Source organism: Guillardia theta, assembly GCF_000315625.1.
Source record: "Guillardia theta CCMP2712 unplaced genomic scaffold GUITHscaffold_4, whole genome shotgun sequence".
In the NCBI taxonomy this organism is placed as follows: domain Eukaryota; class Cryptophyceae; order Pyrenomonadales; family Geminigeraceae; genus Guillardia; species Guillardia theta.
The window spans coordinates 44,558-67,285 of record NW_005434670.1 but is presented as its reverse complement, the minus strand read 5'-3'; the positions used below and the strand labels follow the sequence as shown (position 1 = coordinate 67,285).

The 22,728-nt window shown below is 50.4% G+C and overlaps 7 protein-coding genes across 7 annotated transcripts; 2 read left to right on the top strand and 5 right to left on the bottom strand.

Annotated features, from left to right (window-relative positions):
- Positions 1 to 178: 178 nt before the first annotated feature.
- Positions 179 to 1,492, bottom strand: GUITHDRAFT_100167 (hypothetical protein; the record flags this gene model as incomplete). The annotated part of the gene is made up of 3 exons (XM_005840842.1): positions 179 to 264; positions 310 to 393; positions 451 to 1,492. The coding sequence occupies 3 exons, from the start codon at positions 1,490 to 1,492 to the stop codon at positions 179 to 181; spliced, it is 1,212 nt and encodes a 403-aa protein (XP_005840899.1).
- Positions 1,493 to 10,833: 9,341 nt separating this feature from the next.
- Positions 10,834 to 11,721, top strand: GUITHDRAFT_100166 (hypothetical protein; the record flags this gene model as incomplete). Its single annotated transcript, XM_005840841.1, has 5 exons — positions 10,834 to 10,847; positions 10,909 to 11,041; positions 11,358 to 11,409; positions 11,476 to 11,565; positions 11,621 to 11,721. 5 exons carry the CDS (start codon positions 10,834 to 10,836, stop codon positions 11,719 to 11,721), a joined length of 390 nt encoding a protein of 129 aa, XP_005840898.1.
- A 273-nt stretch (positions 11,722 to 11,994) lies between these two features.
- GUITHDRAFT_132358 (hypothetical protein) lies at positions 11,995 to 13,076 on the bottom strand (the record flags this gene model as incomplete). Its single annotated transcript, XM_005840840.1, has 6 exons — positions 11,995 to 12,036; positions 12,103 to 12,132; positions 12,184 to 12,255; positions 12,302 to 12,442; positions 12,613 to 12,756; positions 12,816 to 13,076. The coding sequence occupies 6 exons, from the start codon at positions 13,074 to 13,076 to the stop codon at positions 11,995 to 11,997; spliced, it is 690 nt and encodes a 229-aa protein (XP_005840897.1).
- A 1,449-nt stretch (positions 13,077 to 14,525) lies between these two features.
- GUITHDRAFT_150092 (hypothetical protein) lies at positions 14,526 to 15,297 on the top strand (the record flags this gene model as incomplete). The annotated part of the gene is made up of 1 exon (XM_005840839.1): positions 14,526 to 15,297. A coding segment is annotated over exon 1 (280 nt), but the record flags the coding sequence as incomplete, so codon positions are not given.
- A 1,734-nt stretch (positions 15,298 to 17,031) lies between these two features.
- On the bottom strand, positions 17,032 to 18,381 carry GUITHDRAFT_132357 (hypothetical protein; the record flags this gene model as incomplete). The annotated part of the gene is made up of 8 exons (XM_005840838.1): positions 17,032 to 17,082; positions 17,156 to 17,257; positions 17,288 to 17,359; positions 17,537 to 17,632; positions 17,656 to 17,727; positions 17,775 to 17,843; positions 18,057 to 18,155; positions 18,232 to 18,381. 8 exons carry the CDS (start codon positions 18,379 to 18,381, stop codon positions 17,032 to 17,034), a joined length of 711 nt encoding a protein of 236 aa, XP_005840895.1.
- Positions 18,382 to 18,942: 561 nt separating this feature from the next.
- On the bottom strand, positions 18,943 to 19,911 carry GUITHDRAFT_100163 (hypothetical protein; the record flags this gene model as incomplete). Its single annotated transcript, XM_005840837.1, has 9 exons — positions 18,943 to 19,014; positions 19,061 to 19,115; positions 19,180 to 19,225; positions 19,291 to 19,325; positions 19,374 to 19,413; positions 19,471 to 19,498; positions 19,542 to 19,676; positions 19,732 to 19,816; positions 19,868 to 19,911. 9 exons carry the CDS (start codon positions 19,909 to 19,911, stop codon positions 18,943 to 18,945), a joined length of 540 nt encoding a protein of 179 aa, XP_005840894.1.
- Positions 19,912 to 20,419: 508 nt separating this feature from the next.
- GUITHDRAFT_91725 (hypothetical protein) lies at positions 20,420 to 21,557 on the bottom strand. The gene is made up of 3 exons (XM_005840836.1): positions 21,491 to 21,557; positions 20,994 to 21,437; positions 20,420 to 20,943 (listed from the first exon to the last, which is right to left on the bottom strand). Exons 1-3 carry the CDS (start codon positions 21,531 to 21,533, stop codon positions 20,720 to 20,722), a joined length of 711 nt encoding a protein of 236 aa, XP_005840893.1. The 5' UTR covers positions 21,534 to 21,557; the 3' UTR covers positions 20,420 to 20,719.
- Positions 21,558 to 22,728: the final 1,171 nt, after the last annotated feature.

Here is a 22,728-nt window from a genome sequence, read left to right as displayed (position 1 = left end):
GGAGGGGAGGTGAGGAAGCAAGATAGAAAGATCAACATTGAAATGTAGAAGATCGAAGGAGATCCGATCGACGCAAGAGTGTTGAATCTTTTGTGTTGTCAAACGCGCATTTCTATGGATGCACGTAATCGTGTTGTACAATGAAATATTGAGAGTATAAGTAATAAGAAGGTGTATCTCATGTCCCTTCCTTGAGATGCAACTCCACAGTGAGTAGAACTCTCTTGTCTTTGTCGGTAGCCCTCCAGCAATCCAGCGCATCTCCTGCTCTGCACGTCAAAACAACAGTTTCAACCTCCTCCTCTCCACCTTCTCCGAGCTTGGAGAAATAAGTCTCTGCAGGGCATCTGACTCTGCAATCTTGTTCGTCATCGTTACAGTAGATCTGAATTTCTGAGTGACCGTCAGAGTCGTCAGCCAGTCACGATGAGCGGAATCATCACGATTCACCTTGGCCGGAGGGATGAATATTCCGAATGAAAACCCCTATGATCTTCTCGCCTGATACCTTGTACTTCCTCACGCTTTGTTCTACACAGAAGGGGTCGACGAACAAGCAGTCTTGCGACCTGATGCTGGTCCGGCTCTTGTAGTCCTGCTCGTCGATCTCGAGAACAAACACTTGGAAACAAAAGCCAAGAGGAGACGGAAACAGATGCAGCGAGTCCAGCATGCGCGTTAGCGTCAGCGCACCATCGATGAGCACCGGCTTGCCTCCTCGGCTCCGAGTCGCACCCCGCTGAGGCTGGGGGGTCCCTCCATCGTTGTTGAAGGCATGCGCCATGGGGTCCTGGAGCTTCAGTCTCTTCCTGTACTCGTTTTGTACGTAGCTGTTCACGTCCACATCCTCTTGTCGCAGCTCGTAGAGCGTGAGCACGTCTTCGCCCGACTGAACCTGTTTCCACAGCCTGAGCGCAAACTGAATCTTCTTGCTCAGGTTGCTCTTGCAGATGGACATGGTGGTGAGGAGATCTCTGACAAGTGCCGATTGCTCAGGACCAGGAGCATGGATATCGCGGATCTCTTGCCGGTACCGTTCCATGCACTGATCCAACTCCGTCACCTCCAGGAGTTCGCAATCTTCGGCATGCTTCTTCAGATCTGCGATGAGGTTGTCCATCCATGCTATCCCCGTCGCTCGGTCGTCCAGCATCGGTCTCCCTCCTCTCTCTCGCACATATTCACTCCACAAGAGATCACGAGGGTCAAAGACCCAATGCGATATCATCTCGATGTCAAACTCCCCGTCGCTCAGCGCCAGCTCGATGTCATTCAGCTCGTAGGAATGAAACTCTATCAGCTTCTCTAGGTCTTGAAGGCACTTGTCTCGCAGCTGTAGGAAGAAGGAAAGAAGCTCTGAGAACGTCCTCTTGCTCTTCAGCAAACTCATTGAGCAATCGCGGGACAGGGAAGGAAACATCCTCTGCAAAGCTTGCCCAAAAGATTTTCTCAGCGCGAGCTCACTGGGAGACGATGTTGCAGGCTCATTCATCTCTGCAGTTCAAACAGACTTGGCTGGGCTGCTCTATCTTCAACCTGTCCTCCCTCAGTGAGCTCGTCGTCCTTCCCTTCCCTTCTTCCCCTTCGCCGCCTATCTCCCGGTGCTCCCCGGTGCCCGCTGGAGTGTACCGTATGCGGCCGGGCAATGGCACTGCGGCAGTGAAGCCGGGGCCCGGGCGGCGGGCCCGGGCAGCGTGGTCGGCGGCGCGGCTGCGGCGCGATCCCAGCGAAGTTACTTTTCAAGACACTCAAAGTTAGGTTAAAAATTAGTACAAGGACAATCAGGAGAAGTCGGAACAGCGGCCGCCTGTCAGACTGTGGCTAACTTTGAGTAACTGAGGTGCGGACCGTACTGTGGCTAGTAGGGTACGGTACCGTACGCCGGTACCGTACGGGCACGATAGCACTGAGCGGAGCGGCGCTCACGCGGCGGCTGTATCGGACCGGGTACGGTAAGAACGGGCGGGATAGCCCCGGGAGCCGCACTCCAAAATTTCATTGGTACGACTTAAGTTACCGTACGGTAACGGTAGTGATAGTACTGCCGTGCTAAGTACTACAGACGGTTCATGTGGCGTGACAGTGACCCGTGTTCAAGTAGTAACTTGATGTTGCAGTACCGCCGTGCCAGTGTCGGACTGATCGGACAGTGACCGTACACCACCGTGAGGTAACGGGACGCCGGCGGCAAGACTTCGGAAAACGTTCAACGTTCGTTCAGTGAATCATCGTGTCAGGCTGAAGTGAAGTGAAGTTAAACATGTTTCATATGCCGCAGTGCGAAACTGTTTCAAGGCTTGAAGGAATCCCGTTCTCTATCGTACTACTGGAGATTTTATTACTGATGTGACAATGCTGGTAGAAACTGATTGCGCACGTGTCAAGGATGAAGACTTGACTAAAGATGGCGGTACAAACTTTTAATTTCTTGCTAGTACCGTCATAAGTGCGTATCTCCGGAGTTGCTGACGGCGTGTAAGTACAAAATCTGCTAGACTCATCAAAGAGGTCACTCTTGAGACTCTGGAGTGACATGAGGGGGAGGTGACGTGAGGGGGGAGGGAGGAGCGGTGAAGTGATCAGCAAGCGAGGAGTGATGTGTGAGAGAAAGCCGCATGTAAGGGAGCTGACATGAGGGGAACTATGCGAGTGACGGGAACAGTCAGGGAGGGAAGGGGAGGGAGAGGAGGAGAGGAGGGAGGGGAGGGGAGGGGAGGGGAGGGGAGGGGATGTGTTGTATCAGTCCATGAGGATCCGGAACCTCGGGTACTCGTCGGATACTCTGCCGGATATTCCCTATATAGGCGGACGCATCTCGTGCGGACGGCCTCCTGAATTTCCCCCACTTGCATGCACAGTGAGTGTGGTGGTTGTGCGTAGTTTACCTCCCAGTAAACTTAGAGACTTCTATTTCCTGCTTCTCAATCTTCTTCATGATCCTTACTTTACTCGTGTCGTTGACAATCTCTGTGTTGTGTATACAACATTCTGGAAGCGAAGTGGTTGATTCATGACCTCGAAACAAGGAAGAGGAGGAAAGAAACCTCAGCCGGAAAGGAGCCCTCAACCTCGATCTAAGCAATCAGGAGCATTTCAAACAGAAATTGCTGAAGAGAGTTCTGAGGAAGAAGTCGAATGGAGCGAGCGGCTGCAGCTGCAGCAGCAGCAGCTTTCTCCGAGTCAGACCAGTGGATCTTTGACTCAACCTTATAGGGATGGAGATGTACAACGTGAAGCGCTGTCTAGCGCGGATCAACGGGCCCGAAACAAGAGGGATACTCCCTTGCGAAGTATTCTGCGATCAGAGGAGGCAACTCAGCGAGCAGCCTCCCCTGCAACATCGGTACGTCTGCCAAGCTCGGAAAATTTTTCATCCGACCCCGTCATGTCCTCGCCAGTGGCGCAGGACCGAACTCTTCTCCTTCTTCGTTGTTGTATTCTGGACTCATACCGGACGCCCCTTGGACGTAGCGTAGGGAAATAGGATGACGATGCAGATTCCTGCAGTGGTGCTGCTGATCTGATGAGTGTGTGTGCTTAATAAACAGCCTCGGATCCTAAGATCATCTGAGCTCAACGTCTTACGCAAGGTTGTGTATACAACATATGGTAGCGAATTGGTTCACATTCCAGCACTGATTCAGAATCTCAAAGGATGATTTCAGCAAAGAAAGCAAGCAAACTATCAGTATTGAAAGTGAGAAAATCGCGTAAGGCTCAGACCAGTGAACGAAGGATTCCGAGATCTACGGAACAAGTCTCTGACTCAACTTCGATCCACCCAAATGTTGGAGCTCAACAGTTTCAATTCCCCCGTCCTTTTTCCGCAACGAAAGATGATGATTCAATTATGCAAGATCGACCACAGCAGGATTCCCATCATGGGCCAGCTTCTGGTGCTCGCCCATTTTTTTTCACGCCAGTACCAGCCCCGTCTATCTTCGTTCAGGAGTCTCCAGCTCCGCGTGCTTCCCGTCATTCCGCTTTTGGTGCTTTTTCTCCGCGTACCCCTGCCGCAGAGCCCATCCCTGCGATGTCTTCGGGTCGGAATGATGCCCCTGCCGCAGAGCCCATCTCTGCGATGTCTTCAGGTCGAAATTCTCCTGCCACCAACGACAAGGAACCATCTCTTCGTCAACTTTTTGCTTTACTCCTGCAACAGAACGCAGATGCCCAGCAACGTCAAGAAGCACTTGAACGCAAGCTGGATCGAGTCGTCAATTTGAGCAATCTCAGGAATTCAATGATCGTCTACTTGCTCAATCCTACGAACTTCAAGACCGTCTGGTTTCCGCCCTTTCAACCTCCGTGGCAGCAATCCAGCCGAAGCCCCTCCCAGCACCGTCTAGCGCGCAGACGTCTCCGCGCATGGCGAGTTCCCCCTCCCCTCCCAGCCCTCGGCTGATGCAGACGCATGTCATCCCGGTTGAGTCAGATCGGACCCTTCGTCGATTCCGTCCGTCCTCCTCAACCTTTCCCTGGTGACAAACTCCCGAAATTTCAGCCCAGAACGTCCATCACCCCCTTTCTCGGTCAGGCTGATTCTCGAAGCATTCACAGCTGGCTCTCTCAGATGGGACGCGCTCTGTCTGTTCAACGCATTCCCGGCAACCTGTGGGTTTACTATACAACGACATTTCTTGATGACTCTGTTCTTCAACGCATGTCTCACGATCGTCCTCTTGACGAATGGTTTCTTCTTCCCTGGTCGGAATTCTGTCTTTTCATCACGCAGCAATTCCCTCCCGCGGCTCACATCGCCAAACTACTGCACCAAGTGACCAATCTCTGTCAAGGCGTCAACGAATCGATCACTGATTATACTCTTCGGACGCAACGTTATGTTGACGAACTCTTACTCTACAAATCTGAAACTGTCGTATTTCAAGAGCACAATCTTCTTCAACAATTCGCCAACGGTTTTCTCGACCCGGAAGTTCGACTCGTTATGGTCCCCATAGCGCACATGCATCCTGCTACAGCGGCCACGATGTCGCTTCTAGCACAGAAAGCTTTCGCCTTCGTCAAACCGTCTTCTTTGGTTCCGGCTCCACAGCCTATTTGTGCCCTTCAACCCTCTCCGTCGACGCCAGGAGTTCAGCCCTCCCCAGCTCCCGCGCAGTCCTCCGGTTCTCCCCCAAATTATTTCTGCACGTACTGCAAACGTTCTGGACACACGTTGAAGTACTGCCGCAAGAAAAAGCAAGCTGATCGCAATGCTTCTTCCGCCGTGACACAGCCCTCCCATCCTCCAGCGAGTCAAGCCGCCATCGTCAATGTCATCACGGCTCTCCTTCAGAATGGTGCTCCAGCTCTTAACCCGGGCTCTCCCGTCACGCATTCCCCTGCAGTCGCATCCGCTTCTGCTCCTCCTGGGACAGTCTCTTCGTCCTCGTCAGCAAGAGCTCAGCCTCCTGCTGATCCTCCGCCTCAGGAATAGGGTACCGCAGGTCATGCTCTCGGTTATCGCAGTTCGACGACGAGCATGATTTCTTCCTTTACGGAGCCCCAGCTTTGTTCTCATTTTATCTTCTCAGCTGAAACTCCGTCCCCTTCCGTTCTGCACAATTCAGCATCGCTGGTCACCGATCTCATCAAATTTCCCGTGACTTGTTCATCTATTTCTCCCAGTGATGCTGACCCTTATCATTTTACAGCTCTTCTCGATGGCGGTGCTGCCGTCGATGTTATTTCGACCGCCCTCCTCGATCGTTTGCATATTCCCTTATCAGCTATTGACAGCTCTATTCGTATCCCTGTATGCGTCGCCAATGGAGTTCACTTACAGACTCTCGGCATTATTTCTCTTACCTATTCAATTGGCAAACACTCATTTACCGATAATTTCAATGTGTTGCCTTCTACATTATCTACATGCATTTTTTCCCTGACGTGGCAAACTCGATATGGACTTGTTTTTCGTGCCCGAACCCGTGAAGTATGGATTGAATCTTCCCACAAGCAACAACTCGTGCGTCTTCCGACATGCCAGTGAAATGGTTCCGCTTAATTCTCTCACAGCTCCCCAATCCTTTGCGCAAGTTACTTTCCTGTCATTGACCGATGTTTTTGCTTCTCAACAACAAGACAACGATGAGGACGATTGGTTTCTCTGCGTTCTCCAAGTTGATTCATCCTCCACGCCACCGTCAGCCAATTCTTTCTCTCCGGCTCGTTCTTCTGATGTGTCCCCAGAGGAGCAAGCAATTTCTTTACTTCTGGACGAATTTTCTGATGTCATTACCGATGATCTGCCCGCCAATTATAACATTTCTCGTGAATTTCAGGCCACCATTGATATCTTACCTGATGCTAAACCTGTCAGTCTACGACCCTATCGGCTCCCGCTTTTCCTCGAACAGGAACTTCAAAAGACGTTGGAATATTTGTTATCTCGCAACATCATCGAACCTTCCAACAGCCCCTTTGGATTCCCCGTGCTTTACAGTCGCCGCAAAAACCCACTCCTAACCCTGAGGAGATGTTAGAATCTGTCGCCGAGGTCATTCGCAAATCCAAGCGTTTCTTGCACCCTTCTGAATACAAACTTTGGATTTCAGCTCTCGATCTTCTCCGCGGTTTTTGGCAAATTCCTGTTGCCCCTGATCATCGCAAATATGTCGCCATCATCACCAAGTTTGGCAAATATCAGTTTCGCAATCTTCCATTCGGCTACATTCACGCAAGCAATATTTTTCAAGAATGGATTACTCTTCTCTTTCGTGATATTACCAGTGTATTCCCATACATTCAACGGATGACTTGCTCATCCTTGATTTTGGCACGTTTGATCAACACCTCAACACTCTTCGTCGCGTTCTTCTGCGCTGCCGCGAGAATCAAGTTTACCTCAAGAAATCAAAAGTGCACTGCTCTTTCAAGATAGTGTCGAGTTCCTCGGTCATCAAATCTCTGCTGATGGCATATCGAGGCTCAATCCAGTAAGACCAGCGCGATCCTTGACTGGCCACCACCCAGCAACGCAAAGGAGATCAAAATATTTCTTGTGCTCTCCGGATATTACCGTCGCTTTATTCGCAACTATGCCCACATTGCTGCTCCTCTTCATGCTCTTCTTCGTAAGAATGTCGTCTTTCAATGGACTCCCGAGTGTCAGCAAGCCTTCGATCTTCTCAAACACCGGTTAACCTCCTCCCCAATTCTCTCTCACTTTGATCCAGCGCTTAGAACAGAAGTTCACACCGATGCCTCAAACACAGCTCTCGGCGGTGTTCTTCTTCAGTACGACGCTGACAACAAAGAGAAAGTCATTGGATTCTACAGTCGCCTGTTTACTGATGCAGAAAGAAATTATCAAACCACTGAGCGCAAACTTTTGGCCATCAAAGACGTGCTTCTTCACTTCCAATTTTATCTGCTTGGCAAGCCCATCATCCTTCGTACTGATCACAAGGCTCTCACGTACTTTCAAACTCAAAAGGATCTCAAAGGTCGTCTTCGCCGCTGGTTAGAAACTCTCAGTGAATTCTCTATCGTCGAGATCGCGCACGTGAAAGGTACCGATAATGTTGTCCGGGAGTCCCGGACGCTCTCAGCCGCCGCCAATATCCCGACGACGACGTCGCACCTCCACGCGATGACGCAATCCTACATTCAGATGATCAAGATTTTCATCATCTCCTTGCTCTCGATGCTCCTGCTGATAATGCTTCTCTTGTTGAATCTCTTCACGACGCAATCGTCCAAGCATATTCCTCGTGTTCATACTTTTCCACAATCTATCAAGCAGTTCAAAACAACCCATCGTACAAGCATTTTCACATTGAAAATCATCTCCTGATTCTAACAGATAGTCTTCACCGACAACGCATTTGCATTCCTCAATCTGTTCGCAAAGAAGTTCTATACCGTGCCCATGACCTTCACAGTCACCGCGGCTTCTCTCGAACATATTTGGCTCTTGTTCCTGTTGTTTATTGGCCCTCTATGCGTCAACAAGTCGAACGTTACATCCTTTCCTGTCAATCTTGCATCCAATACAAATCTTATCGCAAGCCACAGATGGGACCGTCGCACAGTCAAGCAGCTCCGTCTGATCGTTTTGCTACAATCTCCATCGATGTTGTTTCCGGCTTCCCACCTACTCGTTCTCATTACGACTCGATCTTCGTTTGTGTTGACAACTTTTCTGGCCGTGTCTTTCTGTCTCCATGCAAGAAGACTCTCACCTCTCAACAAGCTGCCGATCTTTTCGTTTCGAAAGTCTGCGCCAACCAAGGCCTTCCCAACGAAATCATTTCAGATAATGCAAAAATCTTCTCTTCTGCCTTTTGGACTAAACTTTTCGACATCTTGCAGGTCAAAATCAAGCATTCTTCGCCTTACTATCCTCAAGGCAATGCTCGACCTGAACGCCTCAACTCCGTCTTGATTGAAGCTCTTCGCATCTACCGTAGTGTGCCAATCGCGTCAACCATGACTGGGACAGATTTCTTCCTCTCTTCGAGATGCATTACAATTCTTCCGTCAAACGTTCAACAGGCCTTGCGCCATTCGAGATTATTTATGGCCGCAACGTCACTGAGTCAAAACTCAACTGGCTCTCCCTGACCTTTCCAACTCGTCTGATGATCCTGACGACATTCGCGAAGCCATCCAAGTGCACATGGAAGCAGCTCGCGATGCCCTCGATCACATGGCTCGTTCAACTGAACAGACCCTTGACCACCACCGTCGCCCTCACAATTTCAACATCGGCGATCTCGTGTGGCTCTCAACGACGAATATTCCCATCACCGACAGCTTTCCCAAGCTCCGTCCTCGTTTCATTGGTCCCTTCAAGATCCTCTCCTTTGTTTCTGACAACACTGTTCATCTCGAACTGACAGATCGCTTTCGTCATCTTGAACACAGCGTCTTCAACCTCAAGTGGCTTCGCCCCCATCAGGACCGTCACTGATCCCAACTTCGAGCTTCACGTCGATCGACCGGATCCTCTTTCGACAGCTCAAGGACTTGAATACGAAGTGGAACAAATTCTCGACAAACGTCAACGAGGTCGTGGTATCCAATATCTTGTTCATTGGAAAGGCTATCCTAACCCAGCTGATCACTCCTGGAAATCAGCTTCTGAACTCAACAAGAAATCTGGTATTCGTGCTTTAATTCAACAATTTGAATCTTCTTTATTAGCTCAAGCGTCACCTTCCCGCCGCTCTTCTTCCTCTTCTTCTGCTGATCCTTAACTCAAGATTCTTCTGAGCGAAGTCAACGACAGGTGGACCATCTTGTCGTCTCGCAGTGGGAGCGATGTTGTATTCTGGACTCATACCGGAGGTAGCGTAGGGAAATAGGATGACGATGCAGATTCCTGCAGTGGTGCTGCTGATCTAATGAGTGTGTGTGCTTAATAAACAGAGATCCTAGGATCATCTGAGCTCAACGTCTTACGCAAGGTTGTGTATACAACAGAGGTGCCGTAAGGTGGGGGGGCGATATGACATGACGCCCGGCGATTAGCAGAGCACACACTCAGAGAGACATCTGGATGCTGACGACAAGATTACATCTGAGAGCAAACAACGGGATATGCAAAATTTTGGGTGGAACGAGCTGTTTCATTAAAGTTTGGAATCTCCACCAATTTGTTTTGAATTTCATACATAAAAGTCAAAAGTCAAAGTCACAACTTTAATTACAGTTATCCTTCTTGATGTGTTCGACTTCTTAATTGAAGCCGCCTGCAGAAGCTTTTTAATAATGGATTCCTGATTTTGACAAGTTGTCATTGCGACCAGCAAAGTGCTGCTTTCGATCTGGGTGTACGAGAAAGCCAACATCTAAGTGGATCAGACGGGAAATGCGTCTACAGCGAATGTTCAAGGCAACTCCGCTCATGGTTCGCATCCAGGATTCATGCGAGCCTTACGGTGTTCTTTACAGCCACCTCTCCTTGGGTCACAACGGCTATAACTGGTCTTCTTCGAAGTTCCCTCTTGCTGCCCGGAATGCCGGGAGGCCGCCCGCCGGGATGCACTCAGCGGCGCGGCAGACTCGCGGCGCACTGCAGCAAGTGACCGTGGCATCTTACAGACGGTCACCCGGTACTGACCGTGATCCGATGATCGAAGAATTTGCAAGGCTTCATGGATCGTCGGAGGAGCCGCAATACTACTTAGGCTGACGGTTACTGAGCCTGGCCTCCGAGCCTCCGAGGCTCAGGCTGGAACGGTCCGACCTTGGGAAGCTGGACTACAAGAGCGCCACGGCGTGGCGTGCGACGGAGGCCAAGTTTCAAGCCTGAAGTTTGCCAAGTTGGTACGGCGCCGGGCATTTAGCACTGCGCCGGCGGCAACCGTTTGAACCAGGCTGCCAAGCCTGTTTTTCGGAGTCTGAGTCCCGGCGGCCAGCGTTTAGAATGACTACTCGGCCTGAGTAAACTTGAGCCGCCGCCGCTGATTCGCTTCAATCAGTGATAGCTGCCCCCCCCCGGGCCAGACAGGCTCTCGAACGGCCCGGGAGTCCGAACCGGTCCGAACCGTAACCGTTCATCCGATCGGATCACGGGCCGGGCCTGGGGCCGCGGCGACTCTCAGTTAATGATTAGCGGGCCGCATTGCCGCAAACTTCGGATCTCGGCGGCCATGGAAGTTACCGGCGGCGGCCCCGGCAGTCACCGGATACTGAAAGTTGAGTACTACTGAGGATCCGGGTACTGTCCCGGTGACCGTACCGTGACCCCGCGGCGTTCCGGAAATAGCCGCATAGGTAGTCAAATAATGACAGCCTGACCTCCACATGACCTCAGCCGCTGCTATGCCGAGATGCCGCAGTGAATGAGGCCGCAGCGACACGCCTGACAGATGCGTCGCGATGCCGTCGGTCACGTGAGGCCGCTGCTTGTAGCACATAAAGTGCTCAGCAGCGTGGGAGAGCTACTAGTCTAAGGGACTCCGGGGGCAAGGGCAAGGGCAAGGGCAAGGGCAAGGGCAAGGGCAAGGGCAAGGGAAAGAGAAAGGGCAAGGGAAAGAGCAAGCGCAAGAGCAGTTTGAAGAGCAAGAGCAAGGGCGAGAGTTTGTGCGTGAGAGGTGAGCAAGGGAAACGAGAGCGAGAGCGAGATTCATCGGAATTGGCATCAGGGACGAGAAGGTAGAATGAAAATAACCATGGCAAGGGGGTAAACCATGTACAAGGAATTTCTTTCGCGTTCAAGAAGCTAACCAATTATATGTCTTTCATTCTTGTATGTTTTTACGTTGTTTGCAATTTCTAACGATTTTCTCTTCATAACTCCGATCTACATCTTAGAATTTATTTTAGTGAGAATCGTTTGTCAATCTGACACGAAAATGACAACAACAAACATTGAATCCTCATTCTGATGCTTTCATTCTCAGATGTTTGCTTTGGTCCGCAGATGCACAAAGCTTGTCACGGTGGAAGATTACGGTATTATACCATCCTGTTGCATATTGCAACAGAAATTTCATGACCACTTGTCTGCCTCCATCGCAGATTTTCAATGGCCTGTTGACGAATTGATGAGCAACGTGTATTCTTGCAATGAATTCGCAAATTGCGTTGATTCTCCATCGGAGTACTCAGGTTCGGGCTATAATTGTGTCTGGTCGATGCATGATTGTGACCGAGACATTGGCAGAGCATATGGCGGACAGATATGAAGGATGGTTCAAAAACGATCAATCTCGCCCTCGAAAGCAAAACAGCTCAGGCAACATGAAATATACTGGAGCCTTCTGATGGACTCCTTCATTTTTCGGTATGTATCAAGTCAAGCTTGTAACTTAGAAGGAGAAAAACAGCAATCGCTCTACGTGCTGCCTGTATGTTGGCCTTCTTCCCACTGCGATAACTCGCGATGAATCTAGAGAGGGGAAGGTCAGAAGACAGGCAACTCATCGCAGTGAAGGAGACTTTTACGACCTTGTGAACGTGCGGAGGGATCGCTTCTTTGCGTTGTCTTGAGAACTTAGTGTTTCCTGCACCTGGGTCAGAGAGGTGCTGCCTCAATCTTCACGCATCTACCGAGCCTGTGCATTTTACTCGCTGGCACGCCTGCGTGAAAGACATCAAGGGATCAGGAAAGCTCGTGAGTGAGTTTAGATCACGTTTGCTCATGACCAGTCGCTGCTCCATTGCGATGATGTCCGCCTGCACAAGGAGATGTTACACTGGCTGGCTGCGAGGAGGCGAGGAAGCAACCTGGTGCTGCATGTACTGGAACAGCCAGCGGACAGAAGGCATTCCTCCGCTGATGGTCATGCTTTCAAAGCTCTGAACAGAGGTCAATCTCGCCGGGCCAGCTCTCAACCCATTGCACCTCGAAGTAGTTATCTGGCAAGATTTGCTGGCTTGTTCTTGCAGCCGTCCGAAATTGATTGGAGGATGGCTGATGTAAGGACGAGACTATCTTCCCCGTCACTCCGAGATGGTCTGTGTCATACTGTCCTGGCCCAGGGACCTGCAAGGATAAAAGTCAAACAACAACATTCATCTCAATGCATGTTCACTGATTCAGCTACTCGGCATGCCTCCAAGTAGTGGCTCCTCCTCCTGCTCAAGCTAAACTTTCCACCTGCCGTCTGCAGCAGCTCTGAGTGACCTCACACCAGCTGAGTCTACTGATTTAACCTTGCCGAAAGGCGATGCCCTTGTGCTGAGTACTGAGTCTGGCGTCCCTCTCTCCCCGTATGATCCTGGTCCTGGCGTCTGAGCGCTGACCCGACTGATGACGTACATCTCAGAGATGGGCTCGTAGAAACTCCATCGACCTCCCTGCTTGCAGTCAGTCATGCGCTGCTGCACTTCCCTAAGCCCTCCGAGAACATGCTGACCTGCTGAGACATAGTTCTTCTCTCCCCCCGCTTCGGAGGAGGAGGAGGAATGGGACGTCGAGCGATGTCCATCAAGTTGTCGTACCTTCCCCACACTTTGCCGTGGCTCCTGATGATGGCCGAGGTCAGGAGCAAGAGCGTATGTCGAAGGGCAAGAAAGAAGGGCTCGGGGATGAGATTCACGTCTCTCACCCTATGGGAGGAGATACGAGGGTCGATCGCCGAGAGGGAGTTGGGCTGCCACCTGTTGGAGGCTTCCATTCCACCGCTGCCACAGATCTCATCAGCAACAGAAGGCAGAAGAGGAAGAGAGGGGAGGATGATGGATATCAGGTCTGTAAGACCCGTTCGTAAACTACAAGGACATCAAGGAGGAGGAGGGCAGTGAGAGCGCAGGCAAGACAGGGAAGGAGAGCTTCGGGTTATACACTTGACCATCAAGCATCGGAGGAGCTCACAGGCAATATCACCGGGGACAAACTTTGGAGGGAAAGACAGGGAGGGGAAGAGAGGGGGAAGGAAGTCAACGTGGTGAGAGGGGGAGAGAGAGGGAAGTCACGGTCAGCTTCACAAGACTGAGATTACATGGAGACGTGGAGGGGTACTCCAAGGGAGAGTCGCTCTTGGTGGGCGTGAAAGACACGCTTCTGCTCATACGGGAGGCTCTCAGTGGTACGTGAGGGATGAGTGAGGCCCTTCAAGTTGCACCGTCAGCCCAACTTGACTGGGCGGCCGTGACGGGCCACTATGACTGGTCAGTTTGCAAGTTTGTCCGAGACGGACCTCCGCAGAGTCTTCCTGACGAGTCAATCAAAACTGCAAAGCCTCTATCCCCCGCACCGTGACGCAGTGACTGACTAGGCCTGAGCTTCAAAGGATCGTGCCACGCGGCGTCACTATGGCATGCTCCGGCGCACAGCTGCGGCCGCTGACGGGCGGGTCGTTGGTGTGCCAGGCGGCGGCACCGTTCATGAGGCTCGGGCGCAGGGTGCCGGCAGTACCTGGTTAGCCTCGCCCAACGGCCAGCCGCTGAGCGTCAGCAGGTTATCCGACATTCTTGAGGCTTCAGTGTTGCTACCAGGGCTCGGACCCGGAGCCCGGGAACTGAATTTAGTCAATTTCTTCTCACTGTATATAATTGTTTAGTTACTTTGCGCAGTACAAAGGATTCCGATGCGCCCATTGCTCGTAAGAGATCAGGACCGTGACCGGGCGGCAGGGTGGCCGGCCTCGTCACGGTATCACGACAATATCTCTGAGGCAAGGTTGGATCGGTCGGGTGAAACCCAAACGATTCAAATCTTTTCAGCATGCTCCCTGGCAGTTAAATGGATGTACCCAGGTTTTTCCTTCGCGGGATGGGTGGGGTAATCAGAAACGTGTCTGCCCCCCTGCCATAAAACGTTGTGTTTCTTTTTAGAACAAGTCAAAACAATACTTTTCATCTTTCAATATTACATCGTTTCGTCAAAACTTGTCCACAGCCTTACACGTAGAAGCTTCTGGACTTGCTCACGTGACCCAGTCTTGTTTCCGACACGCCTTTGCCATGCTTCCGGGACCACCGTTGCCCATCCCTGCACCACCCGTAGTTTTGCGTTCTAAACCTTCTTTCCGGTAATAGTACCCCTACCTTCCTCGAGTACTGCAGGGGTATCCTGAGCAGATACACCGCTACCCGCCCTTTTCCGGGCAGTTGAAAAGGCTGCAGCAGCTCCTCCGACTACCCGCACCCCCGCAACCCTACTTGGTCGCAAGTCGCAAGTCGCTTTCACTCCAGAAGCCGTTGCCCTCGCCCTCCCTCCCCTTGAACTCTCCTTGCCTTGGTTGTTCTCTGCCTCACTGCTCTTCTTGCTTCTTGCCGCCTACACACGAGTGCACGTGCGCTCGCTCCAGGCTCGCCGGGGTACCTTGAACGAAACACTGGACTCGTGAGGCTCATTCTCTCTGGGAAACATTTGGTTCTTATCTGGTTGTTTCCTCTCTTCTCCTTCTATCGTCAAAACCGGCCAAATTGAAGGGGAATCCCAAGTTGTCTGTGTACGGCCACGCGAATTGTGATGACTCAAGATTATACCTTCCTGGAAGAGTCGCGACAAAATACTGATTATGCGTCATATTCCTCCGTCGCCAACTTCAACGAGAACATCATGACTCGCCAATTCTCGAATCTGAGCGTTTGTGAAGAAAATTGCTGTGAAGACTGGAAAGTTAAGATGCTTTTGCGGGTCATGATTGATGCTAAGGGAAATGAGCATCATGTGTCGTGGCTTGATATCCGTCGGAAGGGGCTCTTCTTCATAGAAACAGAAGATTGCAAGAAATTTACTTCAGTCTTAGCATGAGATGTGTTCATATTGAATTCTGTAGCATATTGTTTAGTTGTCTTATTACCATACACCACTTCGCGGCAAGCAATCCTAAAGCAAACACATTGAAGACCTTCAATGTGTGTTTTATGCCCAATAAATTCCAATTTTCCAATTTGTTTGAATCAACACCCTTTATTCTGTACTAATGTCTAAAATCATGTTGAACATGTTGCTATAGCGTCAACACAAGACCGGTTTAGTTAGGTGATAGCCTGCGATGTCATTGGACTTTTTGGATACGATTTCATTCATTCATAGGAATTACTGAATCAACGATTATGCGTTGACCTTGTTGCAGCGATGTGAAAGAAGAAAGCAATTGATTTTGATGGATTCGGAATGTCGTGTGTTAATTAAAAAATGATAATGCAGTGATAGATTTTAATTCGCAGAAACGGAAATACAAAGAAATTTCACTGTACCAAGGAAGGAGAACTATAACCACATTCAAGCATACGGAATCGAACCGTATCAGGGTGTGACCACACAGCTTGAAAATGTTTTTGACCACTGTAGCATCGATGCAAGGAACATCAACAAAGCATCAACATCTGTTGATTACGTCTCCTTCCAACATTTCAATTCAGGTATTGCAGTCGCCTGAAAAATGATGGTCAGATAGCTTGCTTGAATGCAAGAGTGAAACAAAGGGAAATCAGACAGACATGCACTCATAAGAAATTTGTTAGAGAACAAGTTCTCTTCAATGACGGGTGTTCAGGCCGTCTCAAAGCGAGCTGGGTTGATGTGGACGATCACAGTGCATATATTGAAGTTCAACAGCAAGACCATTGCAACCAGACATCACTTCACATTCGCAATGACCTTGGATTGTTCTTCAAACCATTGAAGCGTCTTGTGGGTCAGCTAGAATCGTCTGACCTGTCAAGCAGGCATAGCTCGAGGTGATTTGTTCCTCCTTTATTCTGTGAGAGGAGCAAGGAAAGGCTCCCGGCTCTTTCACGCATCTTCATGGATGCTTCACTCTTCTTGTCCTTTCAGCTCCTCTAGCATCGGCTGGCTGCACGTGTAGGTGATATGATTTAGTTAATTAGTTTAAGCCTCAGTCTCGTGCACTTTGAAGCCCTGAGTGGATGAGTCACCCCGATCGTACCGTACGCCGGACTCCCGGGACGTGGAGCGCGGGCCGGGCGGGCCGCCCGCACTGCGGCAACTTGGCAACCCGGCCGTGCCGCCGAGGCCGTCGGATCCGCCGCGGCAGTGTGGCCGGCCGGCACTGCCAGACTCGGAGTACGCCGGGTCACTGTCAGGCTGAGTCCGACACGGTCACGCCACCGACTCCGACGGCGGACCGTACCCCGGGTCACTCGCTCAATTGGGTTTCGGGATCGCCGCCGCTACTAGTCAAACCGTAAAAGTCAAACCCCGGCGGGACGGTCCCAGATCGGACCCGGGCCGCCCGAGTTCAACGGTTGACTCGTAGTGACTCGGTGGCGGGCCAGGCTGACGCCGCGGCGCGGCGCGCGGCGGCGGCAAGCCCAGGCTCGGAGGCCGCTCACTGACTCAGTGACCCAGAACTGTCGGCGTGCCACTGAGTCACCCGGTTGCGGCGGCCGTGAAACTGAGACGTGAAATTTACTCTGTCAAACGTCCGAGTCACGTGTCACACCGTACCGTACGGTACTGTGACGGTCACATTGAACCTCAGGCTCCGAGCCTCTAGTAACTTAATCCGACTCCGACTCGGATCATTGCCCGCGGCCGGGCCACCGACTCTTCTTCACTCAAACTTTAAGTTCAAGTAAAGATCAGTACGAAGACAATCAGGAGATCCCCCAAACTTAACCGTCAGTGCGTGACTGATCGAGTCCCGCGGTGGCCCGTCAGTGGGCAATGTGGTACAGAAACCATGTCTTCCATTCTTCAGCACTCATCTGCAAGCAAAGTAGACGGATGATGAGATCATTCAAAGCGCGATCTGTTGAGATAGACTCAGACATAACTTACTGTGTATGGAGTCTGGACGATTCGGGAAAGTTTCCATCGATCTTCTACGAAATGATCTTTGATGACCGTGTTATTAACGAGTGTGATTCTTCTCACTTTCGTCTGTCATTAAGTCATTGATACCAGGCTCACCTCGCATTTCACCTCCCACTGCACAGCGCTGGATTCGCCAGTTTGGAACAAAACAGCGTACTTATAATCAAGCTGAACGAAATTCAGTGATACTCTTATTCGATTGCTGAAAGTTACTTGTTGAGCCGTCTTTGGAAAAAGGACGATTGTCTTGAAGATGGGAAAACTTGATGTAGCATTCATGACAATGCCCTTACAAAGATTGTTAGAACCAAACAAGACCAATCATGGATAACCATCTATCCTCACCTTGTCTGCATGCCAAAGTCCAGTAGTTTCAAGGTTTCCGCTGAGAACAAGCTTTTGTCCTCCTCTTATCCCATCAAGCACGTGTGGAGCTGAGACCTAGTGGGTCTCTATCATGACACTTTCAGAAGGACTATACTACATTCCTGAAACTCCACTCGGAGCTTGTCTGCTACTTGGAACTGTTCAGCTTGCTTTTTGAAGCAAGTCAGCGATCAAAACGAAAAGAGCAAACAACCACCTCGGACTTCTGATTTTCTTCCATCTTCTGATAATATTCTTTAAATTGTTTTCGTCTTAGCTCCCATCGCTGACGTAAAATGATTCAGCACAAGATTTAGTAGAGTTTTGCTGCAATCACTTTAATGCTGATCTCTTGCGACCAGTCATCACTTGTTACTGTCAGCAGTTTATGTCATCAAATTTCATTCAACTTCATTGAAATACCCGGTTCCGAAAATTCTGTAATGAATGGCTGCACCAAATTGATCATCGAATACATTAGTAGCTATTTAAGAATTACTTCTTTGGAGTCCTCGGGAGTATCGGGAAAATATTCTAGATAATCCGAAAGATCGGAAGACAAATCTATTTTTCCTCCACCACGCAATATCTGAATCGCCTGTCAGAGAAACAGAAGGTGCAAGGCTACAAGACAAAATCGGGTCGGAAAGGTGAGGTGCGAAATTCGAACTAACCATGCAGTGCAGCCACACGGCTCTCCAAGCACGCGCATGATGCGTCAACAAGGAGGAAGGAGTGGAAGGGATCCCATGAGAGCAGAATGAGGAGGAGGAGAGGACGAGGAGAGCAGAGGCGACGGGCAGAGGGGCCCGCGATCCCCTCATCTTCGGTTTTGAGCTTGCATGTTTCCACTTGAAAAAATAAAGATGACTCATAAAAAAACATTTTTTTAGGGTTTTACGGTAGGGGTGTAAGGTGCGGTGCAATGAGCCAACGGGAGGCAGGGAGGCAGGAGGAGAAGAGCAGCGAGGACGTCGCGATTGTTGACAGAGCTCTGATAGAATACATGAACGAGAAATGGAGGTGACCCCCCTCTCCGTACATGCTGAGATGCTCTTCTCATACATGTGCCAGAAATGAGAATCTGCGGATGCTGCAAGAGCTTGGAGACATTGATAAGCAGAACATTCAAATGATGGAGGAGATCATGGAAAAGTACGAAAGTTTTTATCCTTTCTTATCTCTGCTGATGATATTTACATCTTAGAATTCCTTCTCTTCCAGAAGAAAAAGTGATGGACAAGAATATATCCGAGGTAAATTGTTGGTTGGTTGTTTTCAATCTAAATCTGTATCGAAGGCGTTGAATTTGTTTGCGAGAGGCTCTGCAAGCCATACAGATCAAATATAGTTCTCCAGAAACCCGCGTGACGACATCACGAGCTTTAATGGATTCCAAGAAGATAGTTGGCCGCTCGTTCCATATTTCCATCAGCAGCATTCAATGCATTGAGAACCTGCGATGCAGCTTAAGATAGACATCTTAGTGACGAGAGTCGCGACCTGGCTATGATCGAACCCGAGCTCTTGTAATTGTTTGATAACATTCGCGTCCCAACTGCATCTCAAATAAGTTGAAGTGATTGATAACGACGGCAATGAAACACGATGAAATCTCCCACCTCTTTGCTCCTCTGCTCTCTGTACTTGTTTTCGACGTCGATGCTCCTGTAACAAGCAGACGTGTCATCGCAAGATATCATACCGCCTGCAAAGAAAGCCTGTTGCAATACCATGAGATCCGCTCGCCTTCCCCAATGGCAAGTCCCTGCACAAGTTAGTCAGCATGTGAACAAACTCGTCTCTTGCTTTCTACCGCTGAGTCTCTTCGCAATCATCTGGCAGATACGCTGCTCCTGGCATCATGCACGTCAAGGATCCACAGAGACGGCAGGCTCAGCAGCATGAATCACCAGCTTCCATGTCCTCTACCATCTCACCCTGCTTCGGCGTCACCACAACACCTCCTCGACGCAAGTTCCACCTGTGTGAAGCGAAGAATCTTGTCGTGTATTTTCTCGTCAATGTGTTGAAGTCTTGTCTTGAGTTCGATCAGACATTGTGCGCTCTGATGCTCCTTGATCATTCTTTTGGCTGTCAGCACAGCAACATCCAGCTCCTGTTGTCTACAATTCAGAACTTCATATGCGAAGGCCGGGGAGCTTTAAAATCACTTGGATGAAAGGGGAAGGCTGCTGGTTACGAGCGTCGATATCAGGTCTTCTTGTTCGGTCAACAGGATAAGGTGCGCCGGGTGATCTGTGAGGTTCCAGTGAGGTTCGGCCGGGCTTGCAGCTAGCGCTACTCGACCTATCAAGCATCCCCTCGCTCCATAGATCGATCTTCCCGTCCATCTGTCGAAGTTAAGATCAACCCAATACACGCTCTCTCTTACACCACGGGCCTAGACCGATTCACTATCATTTGAAGGTTCTGCGTGAGGCATTTGCTGAACAAACTCTTTACATTCCTCTCTCCCTCCTTACAACCATCTCCTGACCTCACTCTCCCTCAGGTACTCCCTCATCTGCCCTGCCCCCTGCGTCCTCAAAGCATCTCCCTTGCCATTCCTGCCTCTTGGTTGCCCCTTGTCCCTCTATCCCTCACCGTGCACTCTCCCTCCCCTCATCGCCTAATTGATGTCCCGCATCCCCTCGCATCACACCCGCCAACTCTATGCTCTCTTGCCTGTTGCCCCTCGTCGCCCTTGCCGTCACTCACTGAGCTGTGCTGCCTCCTATCACGATCTACCGACCCGCCTTCCGCTCCATGCAACAGCCACCACCAGTGCTGAGTACTGGACCCCGGGGAAGCGTAGGAGCAAAGTGGGGTGAAAGCGTTGGGAGTGGGGTAGAGATGCGCGAAGGGTTTGCGGCATGTAATCAGATGGCTTCTAAGTTACTTTTAACAGACAAGCGAGGTGCCATCCGGACCTCTTCTACAAAGGACACTCTTGGCTTAGGCAGCTTGGCCTGGCGGCATGGATTTCTCAGGTGACTGGTTTGTCGGCTCGTCGACTTCAGCAAGCTGGCAAAGGGTTCAGTCACGGCATCAAGAGGGGAAGCTGCTTCACCTGCGCCCACTTGCCGGGGTTGGCTGCAGCCTCACGGATGGCAGAGATGGTGTGCACGTGCTTCACAAAGACAATCTTGTAGCGCAACGTCATATGCTGGTTAACTCTCTCGCACAAGCAAACCTGCACGGCAGCTGCCAGGGAGGCGCCGAAGAGTGGTCCAACGAACATGACCCAAAGATCACCGCTGCATGCAAGTGAGAGAGATCGAAGCAAGAGTTGCACGCGTGCCTGGGCTTGTACTTGGGACAACCTCGCATGCTAGAGATGACGGCCGGGCCGAAGGAGCGGGTGGGGTTGATAGAGCAACCATCTGGAGGAGCAGAATCAGATGCGTCACTGTCACGCAGATGAGACTCGCACCGATGGGCAGCAACACGACGTGCGCCAGGAAGACGGCAAAACCGATAGGAATGCAGGCTGCCTGCCCGCAGCGAGCTGTCACGGCAGTTTCCCAGACCACATAGCAGAGCAAGAAGGTCATGGCGACCTCCCCAGAAAAGGCTGCGCCGTAACCGAAAGCAGGGTTTACAACGTTGGTTCCCAGACTGTTGGTCATATCCATTTCGCAAGGAAAAATCCAGGTGAGGATAATCGCACCGAGCACGCTGCCCAACATCTGTGCTATGAAGTTTGCAAGGCCTTGGAACCAGGGAACCTGCCCGCCGAGAACAAGACTGAGAGTGACAGCGCAGTTGATTTGCCCGCCACTGTGATGCCCGGTGGCATACGCAAGAACTAAGATCCCCATCCCAAAGGCGGAAGCTACCATGTATCGCGATGACGCGTCGAACGCGCCATTACCACCTGGGACGTTGTAAGAAGATCAGAAACCATTCTAAGAGACAAGATCGCCTTACATGCAGTTCCGCACCCGATTATCACAAAGAGAGTCATAGCCATGAATTCAGCACAGGCTGCCTTCAAATCGATGACTTTCGGATGGTATTCACCCGGGTTGATGAAACCAGTTTCAGAACGATCGATACCCCACGCGATAGGCCATTGGCGAGCTCTTGCAATAGTTGGCATCTACGTACAAATCTTTAGATTGATATTGACTATATCTGAACAAGATCACTGTATTATTCTAAAGTTAAAGACAATCTCAAGTGTTTCTTACTTCTTCATGTTTTGTCTACTTCAGGTGAACGTTCTGGGAGCGTGAAAGAAACAAGAGTATGGTACTGCAGATGAGAGATCATTGCAAGCAACACAACAAATAGGAAGTCTTCTCTCAACAGTTGTATCTTCACGTTTGCCAACACGAAAGCATTATTGAACAGGGACTTGAATCGCTCAGAAAGTTGCAAAGGCAAGCAGGAAGTAATCAAACGGATGGCGGCATAAGTCTGAAGTATGGCGATGTAGTGGATCGTTCAGATTCAAGTGCTACATGTACCAAGGGAATCGAGTGAGTCTGGGGAGAAGAGATGGAGGCTGGGCGCTCGCTTGTCTGTCCTCAAGCTGAGGACGAGGAGGGCGACGTAGACGTCTTGGCAGGAAAGTGAGAACGAGTTGGGTACCCCCCTTAGAACATGGCTAAGCTTTCTGGAGATACCACGGGTGATGGAGTTTCATTCCTATATATTCCACCCGTATGATAAAAAAACACAATTTTACTAATGAAGAAGAGCCTGCCTCAGGATAAAGCTAAGAGATGAATGGGCTTCTTTAGAGCAACAATGTTTTTAGATGAAGATAAGTGAAATATGTTCCATGTATCGTTCTAGAATTCGAAGTGGGGGAGCAATCGGGGGAAAAGCGATCCCCCACAAAAAGGAGTTAGCTAAAGAAAGAAAGGAATAAAGCAGTCAGCTGTCTGGATATGATTATAGTCCGGTTGACTTAACTTTGAGTAAAGGGTTGACAGTCGCCCTCCCTCCCTCCCTCCCCTCCCCTCCCTCAATCGACCCGTGAGGTTGCTCTGCGTGAGAAGATACTTGAGACTCTTTGTGATCTGTACGAACCCAACACCCTGCGTCCGTACAAGTAAAACTTGAAATGAACCAAGTGCTGAAATCATCCCGAAAGCTCTTTCTCGCGCACTGAATAATTACCTCGGCACTGGTGGAGACGCTTGCTGAAGAAAGGCGAC